The 20,754-nt window shown below is 35.2% G+C and overlaps 1 protein-coding gene across 1 annotated transcript; it reads right to left on the bottom strand.

Moving 5' to 3' along the window:
* Window positions 1–10,983: 10,983 nt before the first annotated feature.
* Window positions 10,984–15,786, bottom strand: LOC127240907 (uncharacterized). The gene is made up of 5 exons (XM_051259757.1): window positions 15,777–15,786; window positions 14,974–15,182; window positions 14,386–14,601; window positions 14,224–14,304; window positions 10,984–11,091 (listed from the first exon to the last, which is right to left on the bottom strand). Exons 1-5 carry the CDS (start codon window positions 15,784–15,786, stop codon window positions 10,984–10,986), a joined length of 624 nt encoding a protein of 207 aa, XP_051115714.1.
* Window positions 15,787–20,754: the final 4,968 nt, after the last annotated feature.

The raw sequence follows: 20,754 nt of genomic DNA, 5'->3' as shown, positions 1-20,754 counted from the left end.
AACGGTTTCGAAAATTTTCAGTGGGATTTATCATAGATTATTAAGGCAGATATTGTTAGTTTTATATCACACATAGTCCAAGAAATGATGAACCAAGCTACCACTGTAGTAAGTTCTACAGTTATTCATGGAACTTGGGTCGGGTTCAAGAATGTTTAGTAGCATTTATTGTAATTCGTTAGGGCTTATGCAATTACTATAGTTGGTCACATAGTAGTATAATACTATAACCAACGGTAAAATTGCAAAATATATTTTAAAAGTTTCCACAATTATCAGTATGCTTCTAGATATTTTTCTTGATGTGTTTTTAATATGTTCTTTTTAATAGTCGCAACTTGTTTACTTGGGACTCACATGGGGAGCACTTGAGGGACAAGCCTCCATTTTTCAGTGAAAGCCCTAATATAAAATAGGCATAAAATCAAACAAATTAAATTCATCAAGTTCTATACATTGCAAGTTTGAATATTGTTTGTGGGCTATTTTGTTTCTTTCCCTATTTAGCAAAGAAAAGATTAATCATCACCCTTTAGAAGTTGAGTAGTAAATAGATCTTAGAATATTTTATTTTTTATTTTTATTTTTATTTTTCACTTAGCTTTTTGGATGATTAATTCATTCATTCATACTATTTTATTTTATTTTACTCTTTTTTTGCACAATTCTTACACAGATTTTCATGATAATTCCAATAATGCAAGGTAAGTGCGTAATTTAGGATTTAAATCATTGATTGAATTCTAAATGTAAAATTTTCTGCTACAAAATCCACAAAGCAGTGATGCACCTAGAGACCTATTCGAGGATATGAATACTATATCCACTACAAAAAAAATCACAAATTGCGACGGAATTATTCCGTCGCAACTGCATATTTTTCCATCTCAAATTCATTTTGTGATGGATTTTACATCCAAATGAAAACCGTTGCAAACAATTGGTTGCAATTCCCGTACGACCAACCTGGGTTCCGTCGTAAAAATTGAAATGGAAGCTGCAATGGAAATTCCGTCGCAACATTGAAATGGAAGCAACAATGGAAATTTTGTCGCAACATTGCACTGAAACTAATGTATTGCAAATTCCATCGAAATATTGAAATGGAAGCTACAATGAAAATTCCGTTGCAACATTGCAATAAAATTAATTTACTGCAAATTCAGTCGCAACATTGAGCATCATTGCAATGTAATTAATCTATTGTAAATTCCGTCGTAACATTACAAAAAAAAATATTTGTTGCTAAGTTTGTCACAACATTTAGAGTACATTCAAAGAGAATAATTTTGTTGCTAATTCCGTCGCAAAATTCGTATTCAATTATTTTGATATTTTTTGTCCACTTTTCCAAAAATTCATATAGCTAATATAAGTCTAATGAACCACATATTATAATATGAACAAATTATATTTAGTATTAGCATTGTCATTACCAATATCAATCAAATGTAAAAGTTAGCAAGTATCATACAAAAAAACATAAAGTCGTAACTAACAAATCTGTAAAGATAAAACATCCACAACAAGAAAATATCAATTTTGTAACAAAGTTTTTTCATCCCTAAATTCACTTTTTCCGTTACTAATGATATCAGAGACGGAATTAGAGAGGGAATTGCGTTAACTACGTGAACTTTAGAGACGGAATTCCGTTACTAATATACTATTTTTTTTGTAGTGATCACGATACAGGAGCACTACCACCATCTGAATCTGGATCGCGCTTGTGAATGGGTGGTATTCCCATACATCGTAGTTGCTCCATGATGGTCAAATTAAGATCGTATATGACTCGTTGCTGATTCTCCATATTTGTAACACGTTGTTGCATAAGTTCCCACTGAGCACATCCCTCCTTAAGCTCTTTCCTCACCTCACCTAGCTCGCACTCCATTTTCGTCAATCGTGTCTCAAGGATGGATGTGTTTGGAGTACAACCATCACAGATCGAGGATGATGGTCGATAAGGGACAGTCTCAGCTAATGATCCTAAGCCATAAATGCGATTCTTTTTATCTCGTGGTACTACGGTAAGAAACACATCATCTGGATTATATGATGTATTGCCCTGCTGAGTGAGCTGTTCTACAACAGCATTTACCTCATCCTGAAAGTATTTGATTGAATACTACATTAGTTTTTCAAACAAAATCACAAACACACCTAAAATTAATACATACACATTTTTTAAAAAAAGAAATAACCAAACACTCAACCAATAATATCAATCTAATAACAATAATTTATTTACTCGGTACCATGTTTCACTTAGGCCTAACCATCAAACTTAACCCACTAATCAACCTAAGGATAAACATATCCCAACATTTATAATAATAACACAATAAAAATCTAAGTCATCACAAACCAAACACACCTAAAATGGATGCATATGCATTTACAAAAATGACTAGCTACTCAACTAATAAAATCCATCTAATAACAATAATTTATTTACTCGGTACCATGTTTCACTTAGGCCTAACCATCCAACTTAACCCGCTAATCAACTTAAAAATAAACATATCCTAACATTAATAATAATAACACTCAACAAAAATCTAAGTTATCACCAGCCAAACACACCTAAAATAGATCCATATACATTTACAAAAATGACTAGCTACTCAACTAATAAAATCCATCTAATAACAATAATTTATTTACTCGGTACCATGTTTCACTTAGGCCTAACCATCCAATTTAACCCACTAATCAACCTAAATATAAACATATCCCAATATTCATAATAATAACACTTAACAAAAATCTAACTTATCACCAACCAAAAACACCTAAAATAGATCAGTATCCATTTACAAAAATGACTAGCTACTCAACTAATAAAATCCATCTAATAACAATAATTTATTTACTCGGTACCATGTTTCACTTAGGCCTAACCATCCAACTTAACCCACTAATCAACCTAAATATAAACATATCACAATATTCATAATAATAACACTCAACAAAAATCTAAGTTATCACCAACCAAACACACCTAAAATAGATCAATATGCATTTACAAAAATGACTAGCTACTCAACTAATAAGATCCATCTAATAACAATAATTTATTTACTCGGTACCATGTTTCACTTAGGCCTAACCATCCAACTTAACCAACTAATCAACCTAAATATAAACATATCCCAACATTCATAATAAGAACACTAAACAAAAAATCTAAGTTATCACCAACCAAACACACCTAAAATAGATCCATATGCTTTTACAAAAATGACTAGCTACTCAACTAATAAAATCCATCTAATAACAATAATTTATTTACTGGGTACCATATTTCAACTCACAGCTACTTTAGATGCTTTCTGGTTGATGTACTCATGGCGGTTGTGACTTTTAGTATGGGCCCACGTATAGGTCTCAACCTTATTCATCCCTTGAATGTTTACAACAGATAAATAAAATTAATAATTAAATTTTAAAAATATTGATCAATATTAACAAGTACAAAAATACCAGTATTTGGGCTGACTCCATAAAATATCGTGAGCCGTCTGTGTGCGTCAACTCAACAGGACCAGCCATATTCCCTCTACGCCTATTCTTTTTTGCTATCTCTGATTTTTGTTTTGCTTCATTAGATGACCAAAGTCTTCGCTATTCAGCCAATATAGTCTCATCAATGTACTCTTCTGGATTTCTCCCCCGACCGGATATAATATCATTTATCCAACTACCATATGCTCGTCCTGCCTTGGTATTGAATGCTTCTTTGACTCGACCATCCATGGAAGCGTCCCAAACAACATATTTCTGCATTTTAATGTAAGGTGCAAATAATTTAATGTCTACAAGTGATAAAATACAATTACATTATATTAAATACTTATAACTATATACCTTAAATTCTTGCCAATACCAATCCTTGGTGGCTGTTGAAACCCTCTTCCAAGTAATCCCATCCTTATCCACAGTCGATCGAAATATTTTACGAAATTTACTAGTTATCTTACGTGTCCACAAAAAGCTGAAATATTAATGCAAAGATAATTATATTAAAATTACAACAATACTTTTCAATCAAACAAAAAGAACCATTTAATTTAAATAATTCCAAACCTGCCGTCACTTTGATTGATGATAGAACACTGCGCTCTAGTAGTGGATGAAGCTTGAGGCGGAGCGGAACCTATAATGAACATATTAAGAATTAATATCAATATGAATTACTAAATTACATTATATACATTTGAAACTTACTAGAAGTTTCTGCATCCATGGGAACTAAATTACGTACTTGTGATGGTGAACCTACAATATATCACACACATTTATAAGTTTGAGAAAAAAAAAAAAAAAGAAAATAAGTGGGGGAGCCTACAATATAACAAAAACACTTAAGGCCTTAATGAAGTAAATAAAAATGTTCATATTTAAATTTCTTCTTAAATACCTGAATCATCATTTAGATCTAGATGAGCTGGTGCATCATCACGATGGTCACCCTGACCCCTTCTAGCCCTAATAAGTCGGAGGGCCTCCTCAATATCCCTCTGTGTCTGATTTGAAGTGTGATATCGAGACATCTATATCATTAATGCACAACTGAATAAGTTTCAATAGTATTGACAAAAATAAAACTCAAAAGAAATATAAAATAGCATGTATACCAATTATTTAAACATATCATTCCGCACTATCTTCCTCAAAGGTTGTCCACTCAGATAATAGTGTTTCATCCTCGTAGGTTTCTATGTACACCTCTTCATCATCCGAGTAATCATACTCAACCAATGGGATGCCACTATCATCGTCAACAACCGCCAAATTGATAACATCCACATTACTGACCATTTCAATGCCCCCTGCCTGTACTGTGGGTTCTTGATAAGTTTCATGTTCAATTATCATAACTTTTTCATTTCTCGGATAAATTAAAGCCTGCCTTTATAGTAAGCATCCGAGCAACTGTAGATAGTAAGGTTGCTTTCTTACAACCTGGCCATAGTTCCTTATTTGCAGCACTCAAAAGATCATATAATTTTTTATCATCAGCATTTGGCTCTTCATCCTCCATTTGGGACACAAATCTTGTCCCTGTAGCATCCATCACCATGTGTAATCACCTATCCTAGCATCCTAAATTTCAGTGTACATTGGGTTATCTGAAACATGGGATGTTCCACTACCATCGTGACGCTCACATTGACAAGTCCATCTCTAAAGTTGTACAAAATCCCTTGACAACAAATGATATTGTACATTATCTGGAGGTAGAGACCTAGCATTCTCACAACGTTTGCAAGGACATTTGATTCTCCTATTAATTTTCTTGACATCTGGATTAGTTAGACAATATTGAATGAAAACCTCAACTCTGGAAATATATTCTTTATTAAGAATGCCATTGGACATTCTGTTGTACATCCAGGACCTTTGATTGTAGCTCATATTCTACAATAAAATATTTATTTAAACTTTAAATCCATGGTTAAAAAATAAAAATAAATAATATAATAATAATAATAATAATAATAATAATAATAATAATAATAAAACAATCGATTAGGGGATGTTCGTTTGGCTGATTTTCCAGAATTTCTATTATTCACTAAATTTTTTTCCTCCAAAAAATCAAATCAAATACTTATTTTTTTATTTTTTATATTATACTAAAAATCAATTTTACGTTCAAAACATCACATCAATACATATTTATATCATATTATATCCCTATTTCAATTCAAAATTTTTACTATTCAAATCACAACTCAAAATCCACACCCCGAAACAAACACACCCTAGATTTGGCATATAAATAAGAAATAAGCATGCATTCATATAACAACCCGAGGGTTAACATTATGTTTCGTACCTGCAAAATTTGATATACAGATACTAGGCTATTGCGGTAGCTGCTGTCATTGAATCTTCCTAATTGACAAATGTTTTCAGGTCAACCTCCAAAAACAATAAATAAAATGAGCCAAGGAAGTGACTTGAATATTATGTAGATGAATGAAGTTAAAGTAGAGCTAACAAATACATTTATATATATATATATGTGTGTGTTTCAGAAGTTACGTTAACATACTTCTTATTTTAGAAACTAAAATTAAAATTAAAATACACGGAACAATAAATTCTAGAAAAACAGAACAAATTTGTGGGTTTAGTTCAAAACCACTCATCAAACCACCTATTGCAACTCTTTCCTTAAACATCCTAATGACAGAAGTCGGCTCCATCAGAAATCAGCTCTTCATCAGCAGTAGGTCGGCCTTTGAATGAATCTTGAATTCTCTCCACGTCAAGTTGCATTTGTCCCACAACTTGGCCCCTTGCAGCGTCATCATAATATTGTTCTGCAAATTAAAGACTATGGTTGTTCCTCACGAGCAATAAACTTTACCGTAAAAACACCAACCATATTAACCATAAAATCACCTTGGAATTGAAGAGATCCCTGCAAGGTTGTGATCTGAAGCTATTATATCCAGACTAGCTTCGATATATTATCATCATCAAGAGCATCGATCCTTGGTTCCTCTTCGGGTATATTCGAATCCGATGTAATCGTCGGTGCGTTCCCTTTGTCTTTGTTCGGCATAGCTTGCGAGGAGCTCACTTCAGCCTGGCTGTTGGGCTCCGTTCCCCACGATCATTCAAGAATAAATGAAGTTCAGTAGGGGCTGTTTCCACGTGAACGACAAGCAACAAATTGATATCGTGCATAACAGTCCGCACCGTGCTGCCCTGCTGCTTCGGCCTCTATTCATATCGGTTATTTAGTTGATGCTGAAGGTCTCCAGACGGAACAGCATGCTCAGGGATGTCTTGGCCACGTGCTCAGCCCGCGCTTTACTCAAATATTGTCTAAGATCCTTGTGTGCTCGGGGCAGCACGTCTGAGATCGGTTTCAAGCCTTGCTCGCTCGCCAGCCTCCTTGCTCGATACAAACGCTGCCAACACCTCTTTTGGGATGGAGAGCGCTGCTGGTATATTTTTGGAGACCTTTTAATTGCCCATCTCTTGTTCATGAGAGCTCTTTTTGAAACTCACTTCGGCCGAAGAGTAATTGTTTCTTGCAAAATTTCTTCCTTCTTTTTTAAACTCACTTTGGCTTTGGTGTTTGAAGGTGCCAATCTGTCCCATACAGGAGCTAAGCACGGAGGATAACAAACCCAGCCCAAATGCTAGGTGATAAGTCTGCGCAGCGCCAGTAGGTTCTGAATTTTCTTGTGCATCGGCGCTAGGGTGAATTTTGACCACCTTCATAGGAGAAAGGAATGGATTAGTGTCGATCTTCACCTCTAGCCCATTGGCGAGGCGTAATCAACCTTCTTTGATTGTCTTTCTTACCGTGTTTCGAAATGCAATGCAATTTCCAACGGTATGGCCAGATATTCTATGCTATTTACAAAAGCTCTTTCCGTTTAACTCTTCTTCGGATGGAAATTCATGCCGGTTCTTCAATCAGAGCTACTTTAGATATCACGATGACTGAAAAAATATGCACTAACTTGACGGTATGGCCCTTTCGGATTGACCTCTTTTTTCGTAAGTTTTTCAAATCCGGGCACGTGTATGCACTAACTTGGGCAATTTCAGTAAGGCATTACTGGAATTCGGCTCATCATTATGCTCTTGGACAACATGAACCGCTTCGTAAGTGCACTGCTGACAAATAGCCTGTGCCAGTGAAGCCTGCAAAACTGTGCAACCCTTGCGGGAACGCATTTATTGGATTTTCAAACTGCCCGAGTCTCATCTAGGTATCCGGATGACTGGAAACCATGTAGGTTCCACGCCGAACGTCGGGAAGTAGGCCAAATGCAGTGGCGGCACCCAACCGCTCACTGAGCTTTGCTCCAGCATAAATAGAAGTTGTTGTACCATAGATGTTGCTTCGGTAGGTGGTGGTTTTGGGTTGGCTGCCATGACTGGCGGAAAGAACGTCAGCGGGGCTGTCGAAACATATGTCGATCCGGCTAATAGCACTGTTGGGATGAATAATGGGTTTTGCCGCTAATGGACGGGCTGCTTTAATTTGTGCCATTGGCGTCTTAGATGCCTCTCCAACGAATCGTTTAGCCTCTCTCTGCATTGAAGCAAAAGGCTGGTCGTCGGGGACATCTTGATTCCGTCAAACGATCGTAACCTGACTGAAGCGTGGCGCTTTAGGAGCTGTTGGTTCGGCCGCTAATGCTGGCTGTTCAATCCATACAGGTTCAAGTTCAGGGGCCATATGAAAAGGCTTTATTTTCCTTCTCTCTTCTTCTTGGAACCGAGCTATCTCGTTGCGTATTATTATTGGGCCAAGAATATCTGAGAAGTACTTTGTCAACGACAGTGCTGGATTGTAAAAATCGGACTGCACTCCCATGCGAATACTCTCCCGAATACTTGGCACCGTAAGAAGTGGATTATGATCACCGGCCTCCGTCGAGATAGAGACCTTCATGTGCGGCGTGTTCTTCAGCGCAATCGGTGGTTGTTCGCCGATGCATGGGTTATCTCTGGGTTCTTGGTTATTTTGAAACTCATTGCATCACTTGACGCATGGCTTCACAAGTTCATAAGCGGAGAAGAACATGAAGTGTCCCAGCAGGCGTGCCAATTTGTTGATGCTCAAAATATTTTTCGACCACTTATAAGAGCGAATCATCCGAAAATCAGATGAATTCTCCGGCTTTTTAAAAAAAAAATCTGAAACCGTATTTGAAAAAAATAATAAAAGATTAGAAGAACAAGAAAAAGAAATAAACATGAAGGAAAAATAGGTAAGGAAAATTAGGCAAGAAAAGTAATAAAAGAGCAAGAAAAGCAAGGATAAAATTAATGAATGTAAGAAAAATTAGAGAAGTACATTGCATGAAAGGAAATTAATGGTCTCACCTCAAAATAATTTACACAAATATATATATATATACTACTCTAATTAAATCTAAATTAGTTCGAATTTTATTTTATGTACAAAAATAAATAATCAAATAATTACTCATAACCACCCTCGATTGGGCCGATCGTATAGGTTGTACGTCGGGCCACTAAGCTTCATTTACGAGTCCAATATAATTTTTCTCAAATAATATTTTGAAATAATAATAATAATAATAATACACGACATTTACCCATAATAGTAAATTATAAATGATTAACTTAAGAAATATAATTATATACAAGTTCTTATAAAATAATATGAATAAAGTCGATATTATAGCAATTGATAATAATGAAAAGCGAACTGGTGATCATATTACAAAGACAATCGCTACAAATTAAAACTTTAAATTAAATCAACAAATAATACATATCACTACAAAAAGAGTAACAATTCATAGCTGTAAACACTACAAAAAATTGAAAATTTTTAACAAATAAATAACAACAATAAAATGTTTATAACGAATAAGGGCATTAGTCAGAAACTTCATTGTGGTAAAAAGTAAAAATTGAATTAGAAATTATAATATTATTTGTTATGCTTAATTTTGCATAACTATAAAATACCATTAAAAGGTAACTATACTATCTATTTGTTGCTTTTAATTACATATCAATTAAATTTCTACCTTTTTCTATAACAAAAAGAATTAAATAACCGAATCATTGACACAATACTTGTCATATTTTTCCAATTCGTCTTCAATCATGAACCTGATGCAGCACTTCCCATATCATCTTCCTCTTAGTAAAATTGCGAAGTTTGCCCGATGTTGTTGTTTATTCACTAGTCATCCTACAATTACTAAGGTTGTCGACTTCAGCTGCACTACATTTTGCAAATTTCATTCATTTTTGCACTTAACTCATTTTAGTTGACTTTAAGTGGATCTTGATTTCATGTGTTGATATGTTGTTTATAAATTCACCTTGACTGATTTAGCTTTAGAGAAAATTCTACATTTCATTTGATAATCAAACTTTTTAGCTTCCAATAGTTGTTACATTAATTCATGTCCAATGAAACTGTACCCACCCAAATAATTACTCGGGGTCCGCCCCGGTGCAAGTACAGCTCAAAGCAGGCGACTTCCAGCCCAATCAGCGGCCCAACTTCCAGTCAAACCTGATTGGCCCAAATCCATAAGCAGGCCTGATGGCATGTCTGGACCATTGCATACGGAGGCCCAGCTGGAAGTGCAAGTAGCCTGTGGAGGTGGAGGTGGAGATGCCGAGAAGGTGGTGAAGTGGATGTTGAAGTTGTTGGAGAAAAAAAGTAGGGATAACATTTTATCCAAAAAGATTCAAAATATATAAGAAAAAATTAGATCACACACGCCATTCAATTCATCATGGTCCTGCACTTTTACTCTTCAAGATTGTACAATATTTTTAGGTGAGACGGTCACTCTGCATCCGCCAAATGTCATATCGATAGCTCAATTCCGACTAAATGATAATCAATGTCATATCGATAGCATGAACCGGCTAAAGAATAATCAATACCACATCATAGCCCAGTCCCGACTAAATGATAATAAGTGTCATATTGATAGTCCAGCTAAACGATAATCATTGTCATATCTACAGCCCAATCCCGGCTAAACAATAATCAATATTATATCGATAGTCCAATCCAGGCTGAACAATAATGAATACCACAATAATCACACAAAGCACATAAGCACATATCTATATCATATTACGTATCTCAGTTGATCAAGCATATAGTCGCGTATCCAAAGATTTTCATATTTCGCTAGTTCTGGGTTTCTTCAAAGTTGTTGTGATCCCTCTTTATTTCCCTTTCAGCGAGGCACATTTGTTATTTATTTGTTACTCTATGTAGATGACATTATTATTACGGGTAATAATAAATCACTGTTGGTTTCTTTGATCTCTCATACGCATCGCGAGTTCACTATTAAGGATCTTGGATGACTAAGTTATTTTCTTGGCCTTGAGGTTTCTAATACTATGATGGCTTTTCGTTGGTCAAGCCAAGTATGCACATTATTCTTTAGCGAGGTGGCTTTTTGGAGTTTAAGCATGTCCTCCACTTCTTTAGCGGCCCGAGAATCTCTTGTCGGTGGTGGTGTTCCATTTCATGATCCTACAGCATTCTGGTCTCTCGTTGGTGCTCTCCAATATCTGACCATCACCCCTTCTGACCTTACATATGCAGTTAGCTCAGTTAGTCAGTTCTTGTAATCACCAATTGATGATCATTTTTTGGCAGTGAAGAGCATCCTTAGACGTTAAGAGTACATCGCAGTTTGTTCTTTCCCTTTAATAAGAGTTCCAACTCTTTGATCATTTGGTACTCTGATGTAGATTGGGTAACTTTGTATCATGGAGTGCCCAATACAATCTTCAATTGCTTGCTCTAGTTGTAAATCTGAGTACCGGGCCTGGCGAATGCAGCTTCTGAATCAGTTTGGGTGACCAATCTCCTTTGTGAGCTTTGTACCAATTTGCTATCCCGGCCTACTCTTTTATGTGGTAATAATAGCGATATATTCCTAAGTCAAAATCCGGTGGCGCACAAACGAACTAAGCATATTGATTTGGACTATCATTTTGTTCGTGAGCTTGTCTCTTCCGGAAATATATTCACCAATTTTATGCCTTCTCATCTTCAGTTAGTTGATATTTTCACAAAGAGTCTTTCTCAACCCGCTATGGAGTTCCTTTGGCCCCAAGCTTTGCGTATGTTGTGATCTCACACAGCGCTTGATGGAGGGGGATGGGGTTGATATTATTAAACTAAATTAGGTGAATTAGTTTTATATTTGATGTTTGAAATTTGAAATATATTTAATAGAATTATTTAAATTAATTAGTTAATTATTCCTATTAATATCTATGTTGTAATTTTTAGCCATTCTGTTATATTATAAATACAAGCATTTGCATCACCACAATTATTAGTGATTTTCTAAATGTCATTTTTCTAGCCCAGGCTTTTCCTTTTTCCCCTAAAGTTTTGATGGCCCTGGCTATTTTTTTCATAAAGTGCTGATTGGCCCTGGCTTGATTATGGACGTGTGCGCGGGCTTATATTTTTTCCTTAGTATGTTGTGGTCTTGAGATATTCCATCTGAATTTGAAGAAACTTAACCCACACTACAAAAAATATCTAAAATCAGCTACAATATTTCTACCTATGAAATATATTTGTAGTTAAAATGTGTCATTTAGCAACATAAATTAATTTAATTTTTAAAAATAAATTATGTACTACAAAATTAATTTCGCCGCTACTACGATATTTTTGCTATAAAAATTTTATTTTATAGCACAAGGTTTTAGCTACAAAACTATTTTTTATAACTAAAACTGTTTTGCTAAAAAAATCATCCATATTTTGTTATAAAACTCTTTTTTTATATTTTTTTTATAGCAAAAAAACTTTAGCTACAAAATCATATTTTCGAAGCTATGTCTCTTTTTTTAACTTTCATTTCAAAAGACTTATGTTTTGTTACAAAATTCATAATATTCGCCAAAAATCTTTACTAACAAAGTATAGACGACAAAATGGGTTCCGTCGCAAAAACGTTTTTGCTATGTATTCATTATTTTTGCTACAAAATTTTTTGTAGCTAAATTTTAATTTTTTTTGTTGTGCCACCACATTCAAGCATTCTGCCTAATCTCAAGTAATAATTCTCTATGCCTAGTTTGTCCAATGTTAACATTTATAATACATCAAAAAGAAAAAATAAGAAAAGAACAATTTCTATTGTGTTTCATGAGTGAGAAACAATGCCCCACATTTTGTTAAAATATTTCCTAATTTTCTTTTAGTTATATTTATTTTAAAAATTATTGGTATTTGAAATTTATTATCGTGTGATTAATGGTAGTTCTTATTAGACTATTATTTTGTAAAGTCTTAAACTTTATTGAACACCTATCCTCAACACTAGCAATCGAACTTGTCGTTAAGCTCGTCGGATTCCATGAGGGGTGGAAGCTCCCCAAAAAATGTTTCAATTTGAATAAATGGATTTTTTACTCAAAGTTCATTAGTATTGAACGCATTCAATCATGTCTTATGTTAAGGTTAAGCTGTCATTTTCTCAACTAACGACATGTTTCTCTCAATATATTAATATCAATGCAGGGACTTCAGATATAAAGTGAAAGTCCGCCACCAGCTACCGATAGAGGAAATAAGTTCGAAATGATACTCTCTATTAGGAATATGACCCAAACAAATATTTGCAAAACCTTAACAATGACAAAAATAAGAACGAAAAATTTAAACGACACAAGAATATACGTGGTTAAGTCAAGATGACCTACATCCACGGGTAAAGACGGACCAAACTTTCACTATCAAGAGATGAATACAATATAGGCTCGAATAGATATTGAAAATCCCACAACTGTCACTCTCCCAAGAGCTTTCAAAGCCAAACAAGTAAGCCACGACTATATATGGAAATGCTACTTGTCAATTTTGGTGTGTCTAAAATCCAACCAAAGATTACTAATTTATAGGAAAGGACTTATGAAAAATTTGTCACCACAAGCAACGTGGGACAATATTTTTCTTCAATTTAAAATACTCTGATGTGGGACAAGGCCGCATAATGAATCTCCACCTTGGCGTATTCAACATTGACAAAATAGTGAGCTTGCTCCACCTTCTCGACAAAAGCCCCATTGGGCGGAATCATGAACACTGAACTCCAATCCAACGCAAACACTGTTTGAACTTGAGGACTGGAAGAGATTTTGTAAATATATCAGCAGGATTCTCCTTTGTAACAATTTTTTGAATGTAAACCTTCTTTTTAGCAATGATATCACAGATGAAATGATACTTTACATTGATATTCTTCATTTTGTCGTGATGCCTTTGGTCTTTAGTCAAGTGTATCACACTTTGACTGTCACAATTAATAACAGTAGTACTCTGATGTAGACTGAGCTTGCCCAAAAGACCTTTCAACCATAAAGCTTCTTTAATTGCCTCTATCACTCCGTATATTTTGTCTTTGTAGTAGACAATGCCGCAACTGGTTGTAAGGATGCTTTCCAGCTAACTATACAACTGTCAATGCAAAATACATAGCCTGAGAGAGATCTTCTTATATTGAGATCACCAGCATAATCAAAATCTACATATCCAACCAGAGAGCTATTGTTTCTTCCAAACTCCAAACACGCATTCGAAGTACCTTGTAAGTATCTCAGAATCCACTTCAGAGCCTTCAAATGTCCTTTTCCAGGACAAGACATATATCTGCTGACAACACTGACTGTTCGCGAAATATCTCGACGGGTGCATACCATTGCGTACATAAGACTGTTGACTGCATTTGAATAGGGAACCCACACCATATCTTCTTCCTCTTCAATTGATTGTGGTGACTGAGCAGCTGATAATCGAAAGTGATTAGCAAAAGGGACACTCACTGGTTTGGTATTATTCATGCTAAAACACTACAAGACCTTCTTAACATAGCTTTCTTGAGTCAAGACCAGTCTTCTCTGTCCACGATCACGTTGGATATCCATGCTAAGAATTTTCTTCGTTACTCCCAAATCCTTCATTTCAAATTCACTACTAAGTTGCAACTTCATAGAGTGAATTTCGGACATATTTTTGGCAGCAATAAGCATATCATCAACATTCAACAATAGATAGATGCGAGTACCGTCAGCGAACTTGCGAAAATAAACACAACTATCAAAAGTACTCCTCAGATATCCATTACTCAACATAAAAAGTCAAACCTCTTATACCACTGCCTTGGGGATTGCTTCAATCCATTTAAGGATTTCTTCAACAAACAAACATGGTCTTCCTTTCCTTTGATTTCAAAACCTGGTGTTGCTTTATATAAATATTCTTTTCAAGTTTCCGATCTAGAAACGTTGTCTTAACATCCATCTGTTCTAACTCTAAATCCTCAATGGCAACCAAAGCAAGCAAAACACGAATAGAGCTATGTTTGGCAGCATGTGAGAAAAATCATTAAAATCAATACCTTGCGCCTGACTATAGCCCTTAGCAACCAATCATGTTTTATATCTTACTTTATCACCCCTCGGAATGCCATCCTTTTTCTTGAAGACCCATTTGCTTCCAATAATTCTCTTATCTGGCGGTGGTTTCACAAGAACCAAAGTATTATTCTTGTGGAGAGAGACAATTTCTTCATTCATCACCGCTATCCACTTAATAGATTCATCACACTGAATTGCATCTGAATATGTGGATAGCTCACTATCTCCACCTATTTCTTCTACAACAGACAGTGCATATGCGAAAAAGTCTGTATACCGCTATGGAGGTTGAGTGTCTCTTCGCTGTCTTCCAATGGCTATGGGATATGGCTCTTCTTTTGAACTTTCAATATCAACTAAAGTCTGTTGAATAGAAGAGTCTGGTTGAGGGTTGCTAGAACTACAGAATTCGAACTCCTCCTACTTCTGTGTATTCTGACTTGAACTCAAAGACTCCCTGTTAGACAACATAGTGATTTCATCAAATGTAACATCTCTACTGATTGCAAACTTTGGAGATTTGGGATCAGGACATCATAATCTATATCCTTTCACTGCAGAAGCATAACCAAGGAAAATACATATGTTAGCCCTAGGCTCTAATTTTCCTTCATTTACATGTATATATGTTGAACACCCAAAAATCTTTAAATTAGAATAATCAGCAGGAGTACCTGACCAAATGTTTTCAGGAATTTTGAAGTTGAGAGCAGAATTTGAAGAGCAATTGACAATCTAGGCAATTATGTTGATTCCTTCAGCCCAAAAATCCTTAGTCAATCCTGCATTGGAGATCATACATCTTGCCCTTTCCAAGAGCATTCTGTGCATACGTTCAGCCATGCCATTAGGTTAAGGTGTCATGCTGACCATGCGATGCCGAACGATTCCTTCTTTCTTGCAAAACTCAATGAACTCCCCCTCCGCAAAATTCCAAGCCGTTATCGGTTATCAACCGCTTGGTTTGTTTTCTTATTTGTTTTCAATCAAAACTTTCCTCTGTTTGAAAGTTAGGAAAACATCATTCTTATTATTCAAAAAATATACCCAAACCTTTCTTGAGTAGTCATCAATAAAATTCAGCATATACCTGGCACCACCTTTAGACGAAACACGGGATAGACCCCAAAGATCAGAGTGGATATAGCCAAGTGTACCTTTTTTCTTATGAGCTGCTGGTGACTTGAAACTCATTCTTTTATGTTTTCTAGAATACTCAATGCTCACAGAACTCCAACGATCCAGTACTTTGTCCACAAAGAAGACCTTTCATGCTTAAAATTCTCATGCCCTTTTCATTCATATGCACCAAACGTATATTCCATAACTTGGTGATGTCAGATTCAACCAAAGAGGATGTTGAAACAGCTGCATGCCCAATAACATTCGTCCCTTGCAAAGTATACAAGCTGCCATATCGGATACCTTTCATAATCACGAGACCACATTTGAAAATCTTCAAAACACCATTTTAACTCGTGTACCCGCAACCAAGTGCCTCAACTGTCCCCCAAAGAGATTAGATTCTTTTTTAAATCAGGAACATGCCTAATATTAGTAAGTGTCCTCACAATGCCATCATGCATCTTGATACGAACAATGTCCTTACTCATAACATTGCAAACATCATTGTTGCCTATTAAGACAGTTCCTTCGTTGCCTGAATCATAAGTAGCAAACAAATTCCTATTCGGACATATGTGATAAGAGCATCATGTATTCAAAATCCACTAATCAGTAGATCGTATCCTATCATGAGTAACAAGAAAAACACTACCCCCACTATCATCAGTAGCAACACTAGCTTCAAAGGTATTATCTTTCTTTTCAACAGATTTCCCTTTTTCTTATTTTTCAATTTAAAGCTATCAACTTTAATGTGCTACATCTTATGACAATAGCTACACATTATATTTTGATGTCTAGACTTTGATCTAGATTTACTATTGTCATAGTTTCTCATATCCGATCTCTCCCTAGAAACTAGGATTTCAGCATTAACCCCAATATTTTCTCCTGTGATATATCTATCTATTTGCTCGTTAGATTCCAAGGCAGACTTGATTTCTTGATAAGAGAAAAATTCTTTTCCATAAATCATAGAATTAGAAATTCTTAAAAGATTCGGGTAATAAGCACAAAAGTAGCAATGTCTTATCCTCATCATCTATCTGAACATCAATATTTTCTAAATCCATAATAATCGAATCAAAATTATCAAGATAGGAGAGTAATGATGTACGTTCCGTCATACGAAGCATATAATGGCTTTGCTTTAGGTACAAATGATTCTTAATAAACTTCTTTATGTACAAAGCCTTAAGCTTATCCCACATTGCCTTAGTCGAAGTCTCCGTAGCAACTTTCCAAAAAACCTCATCAGAGATATTTAAAATAATGCTCGAACAGGCCTCTTATCCAACTCAAAAAATTTGGACTTCTCTATATCCTTGTGAATGTTTTCAATACCCTGAATAGCCAAATCAACTTCACCTTGGACCTAAATGGCCTCCATCTTGAGTTGCCACATCAAAAGTTGACATTTCTTTCAAACTTGTCCATTACCGTCCTTACGATTATCATTGTGTGGTAACAAAAGATTTTCACAAATATAACAAGTGCTCTGATAACTTTTGATTTTGTCATATTTTATAGCTTATATTTATTTAATTAATTATTTATTTATGTCGAATTTTAGCATAATTTATGTTAATTTACTCTAATACTTGTATTTATTTCATCTTGTGTGTATAATATTAATTTATAAATTTTTAAGTGTAATTTATAATTATTTTGGTGTATAATTTAAGTTAATTGATGTGTTTCTTGAATTATATTTTTAAGCATTATTTATGTGCTATTTAAGTATTTAATTTTAGCTAAATTAATTTTATTTATTACTTATTTAAATAAATATTTATAAGGTGTTTATTATTTATACATGTGAGATAATGTTTGAAAACTTGTTTGAGAGTTCAAAACTGGCTTTAAAAAGCAAAAATGTCGGTTGGTGCGGACTCCGTGATCGGCGGCTGCACGGAAATGTGAGCGGAGCGGAAATCTCTGCATGAAAGTGAGTGATGGTGGCTATGCGAAAAACAAGCGGCGGCTGCATTAAATCCGTCCTACCTACCTCAACTCCTGCATTTATTTCAGTCACCCTCCATATATTCCTGCACTCTCGGAGCTCCCATATTTAATTCTTGCATCATCACTTAGCCAATTTTTGGCTATTTTTGTAATATTTATTCTAGAACCTTCTAGAAAATAGGTAATTCTTAGTAAGTTATTAGTAGTTATATTAGTAGCTATTTTTAGATGTAGTTAATTATGGTTATTTTTAGAGGTAGTTAGTAGCTAATTTTAAATATAGTTATTTATAGTTATTTTTAGAGGTAGTTAGTAGCTATTTTTAGAGATAGTTATTTATGGTTATTTTTAGAGGTAGTTAGTAGCTACTTTTAGAGGTAGTTAGTAGTTATTTTTAGAAGTAGTTATTTATGGGCGGTTGTAACCGCGAAGCTTCTAGAAGCTTTTCCTCCTATAAATATCCCCTCTAAACACACGTATACACACCATATATACACAATAATATATATTTTTTCCATACACTTCATTTTCTCCATTTCTTTTCTCCCTTATTTTTATCTAATTTAATAATACGAGATTTTCGGTTTTCGGTTGCGAGCAAACTGATTTTCTCCTCCTTTTTTCTTTTAATTCCTGCATATTATTTTAGCTAGTAAAATTCCTATCATATTTCTCCACCTCACTTTCACCCAAAAATTCCATGTTAGATTTGAATTGTTCAAGTTGGATTTCGACAAGGTTGCGGAAGGGCGATAGAATAATCGACTATTTCAGCCCTGTTTTGTGTCGCAAACAGATTATGGGTAGTTCAACGTAGCTAAGTACGCAGGAGCCTTGTCGACCTGCTTAGTTGCTGTTCTGAATTCGATTGCGATTAAAGAGAGGTAGCAGAAGGGTATAGCCACTAGCAGAACGGTTGGAAGAATAATTAATGGGGCATAGCCGGTGGTCTATTGGGTCACAGAAATTTCTAGTGACAGTAGTGTTTCTTGCTTATAATGTTCTTCGCCGGGTGTCGCTGAAGCCTCGTTGTAAATCCTCTAAGGTCGAGTACCAACCGAGTCGAGAATCGGCTTAAGCGAGCAACTGCGATCACGTTCATTCCTCCGAGCCGCCCCGCAATTATACATATATTTTTCTCTATCACACCATCATCATCCCGCTCATTTCATCCATGGAAATCTAGCCATTAAGGAACGCAAAAGTCAGACACAAACGCCTCGCTTCATCCTTTTCGAGATACGTATATTTTATCGCTTTTTAGTTAGATTTAATTTCTGCAATTTATCTTTTCAGCTTCTCCGATTGCATTAACTCATTGCATTTTTTCTAATTAAATATAGGATATTCACATATTCCCTGAGTTCGACCCGGACACTCACCGGTTAAAGAGATTTTTTATTTTTGATGAACTTTTTGGAGTTACGACACGAACACGCACAAAACTATTTTCATTATTACATATATCATTTTTTTTGTATCTTAAAAGATATTTTTAAAAATCTCAAAAAATCTTCGATCAGGCTCTTATACCAATTTGTTAGGAATATGGCCCAAACAAATATTTGCAGAACCTTACCATTGACAAAAATAAGAACGGATAATTTAAACAACACAAGAATATATACATGGTTCGGTCAAGATGACCTACATCCACGGGTAAAGACGAAGCAAAATTTCCCTATCAAGAGGGGAATACAAAATAAGCTCGAATAGATATTCAAAGGCCCACAAATATCAATCTCCCAAAAGCTCTCAAAGCCAAACAAGTAAGCAACGACTATATATGGAAATACTATTATTGAATTTTGGTGTGTCTAAAATCTGAACAAAGACTACTAATTTATAGGGAAGGACTTATGGAAAATTTGTTACCACAAACAATGTAGGACAATATTTTTCTTCAATTTGAAATACTCTGATGTGGGACAAAACCACATAACACTCCCACTAGCCACCAACGACCTTCCAACACAGGAAGTCATTTCCCTAATCCTACTAGTGAAAAAACTTTAGGATGATGAACAAAAGAATCAGCTTGGGAGTCATTTCCGCTAAAAGTCTTTTTATAAGGTTGTTATTGGTAAAAAAAAAAGCCTTCTAGATCTCAAAGAAGGTGAGGGCGTAGCTGCTCTATGGTCCCACATATAATTCCATACAAAAAGTTGGAAGACTTTGTTGGAGGCCATATCTCAAGGTCTCGGACAACTATCCATGCTTCAAAATAAAAAATTGACTTTGGAGCAAGTACAATCTGACAATGCAGTAGTAGACTTAAGTTTAAAGAATGATGAAAAAGTATGGCGACTAACATCGGCGGACTAGGTGGTGATCACTCTGCAGCCTACTCAACGGCTTGGACACCCTCTAGCGGATGTACGGTGGGTGTTGAACAATAAAAAGGTGAAAAAGATGCCTTTGGCAAGACACGAAAATGGTGGGAAAAGTACCAATGCTAGGAAGTAAGCCTTTAGCATGAAGTCAGGCTCCAAGAATGGTAAAATAGAAATTTTGGCTATCCAATTTTCAGGATAAAGTTGGAAATAGAAATGTTGGGGACTCCCGTTTACGGGATATGTAACTAATGGCTTAGTTTCCCTAACAAGTTCGAGCTTTTAGGTGAGACTGTCATTAGCATCCGACATGGTATCGAACTTTTAGGTGAGACGGTCATTAGCATCCGACATGGTATCAGAGCCTAGGCTAGGTCTCGAGTTCGAG

Source organism: Andrographis paniculata, unplaced genomic scaffold, assembly GCF_009805555.1.
Source record: "Andrographis paniculata isolate CXL003 unplaced genomic scaffold, ASM980555v1 Contig80END, whole genome shotgun sequence".
NCBI lineage: Eukaryota > Viridiplantae > Streptophyta > Magnoliopsida > Lamiales > Acanthaceae > Andrographis > Andrographis paniculata.
This window is presented reverse-complemented; position numbering and strand designations above follow the sequence as displayed.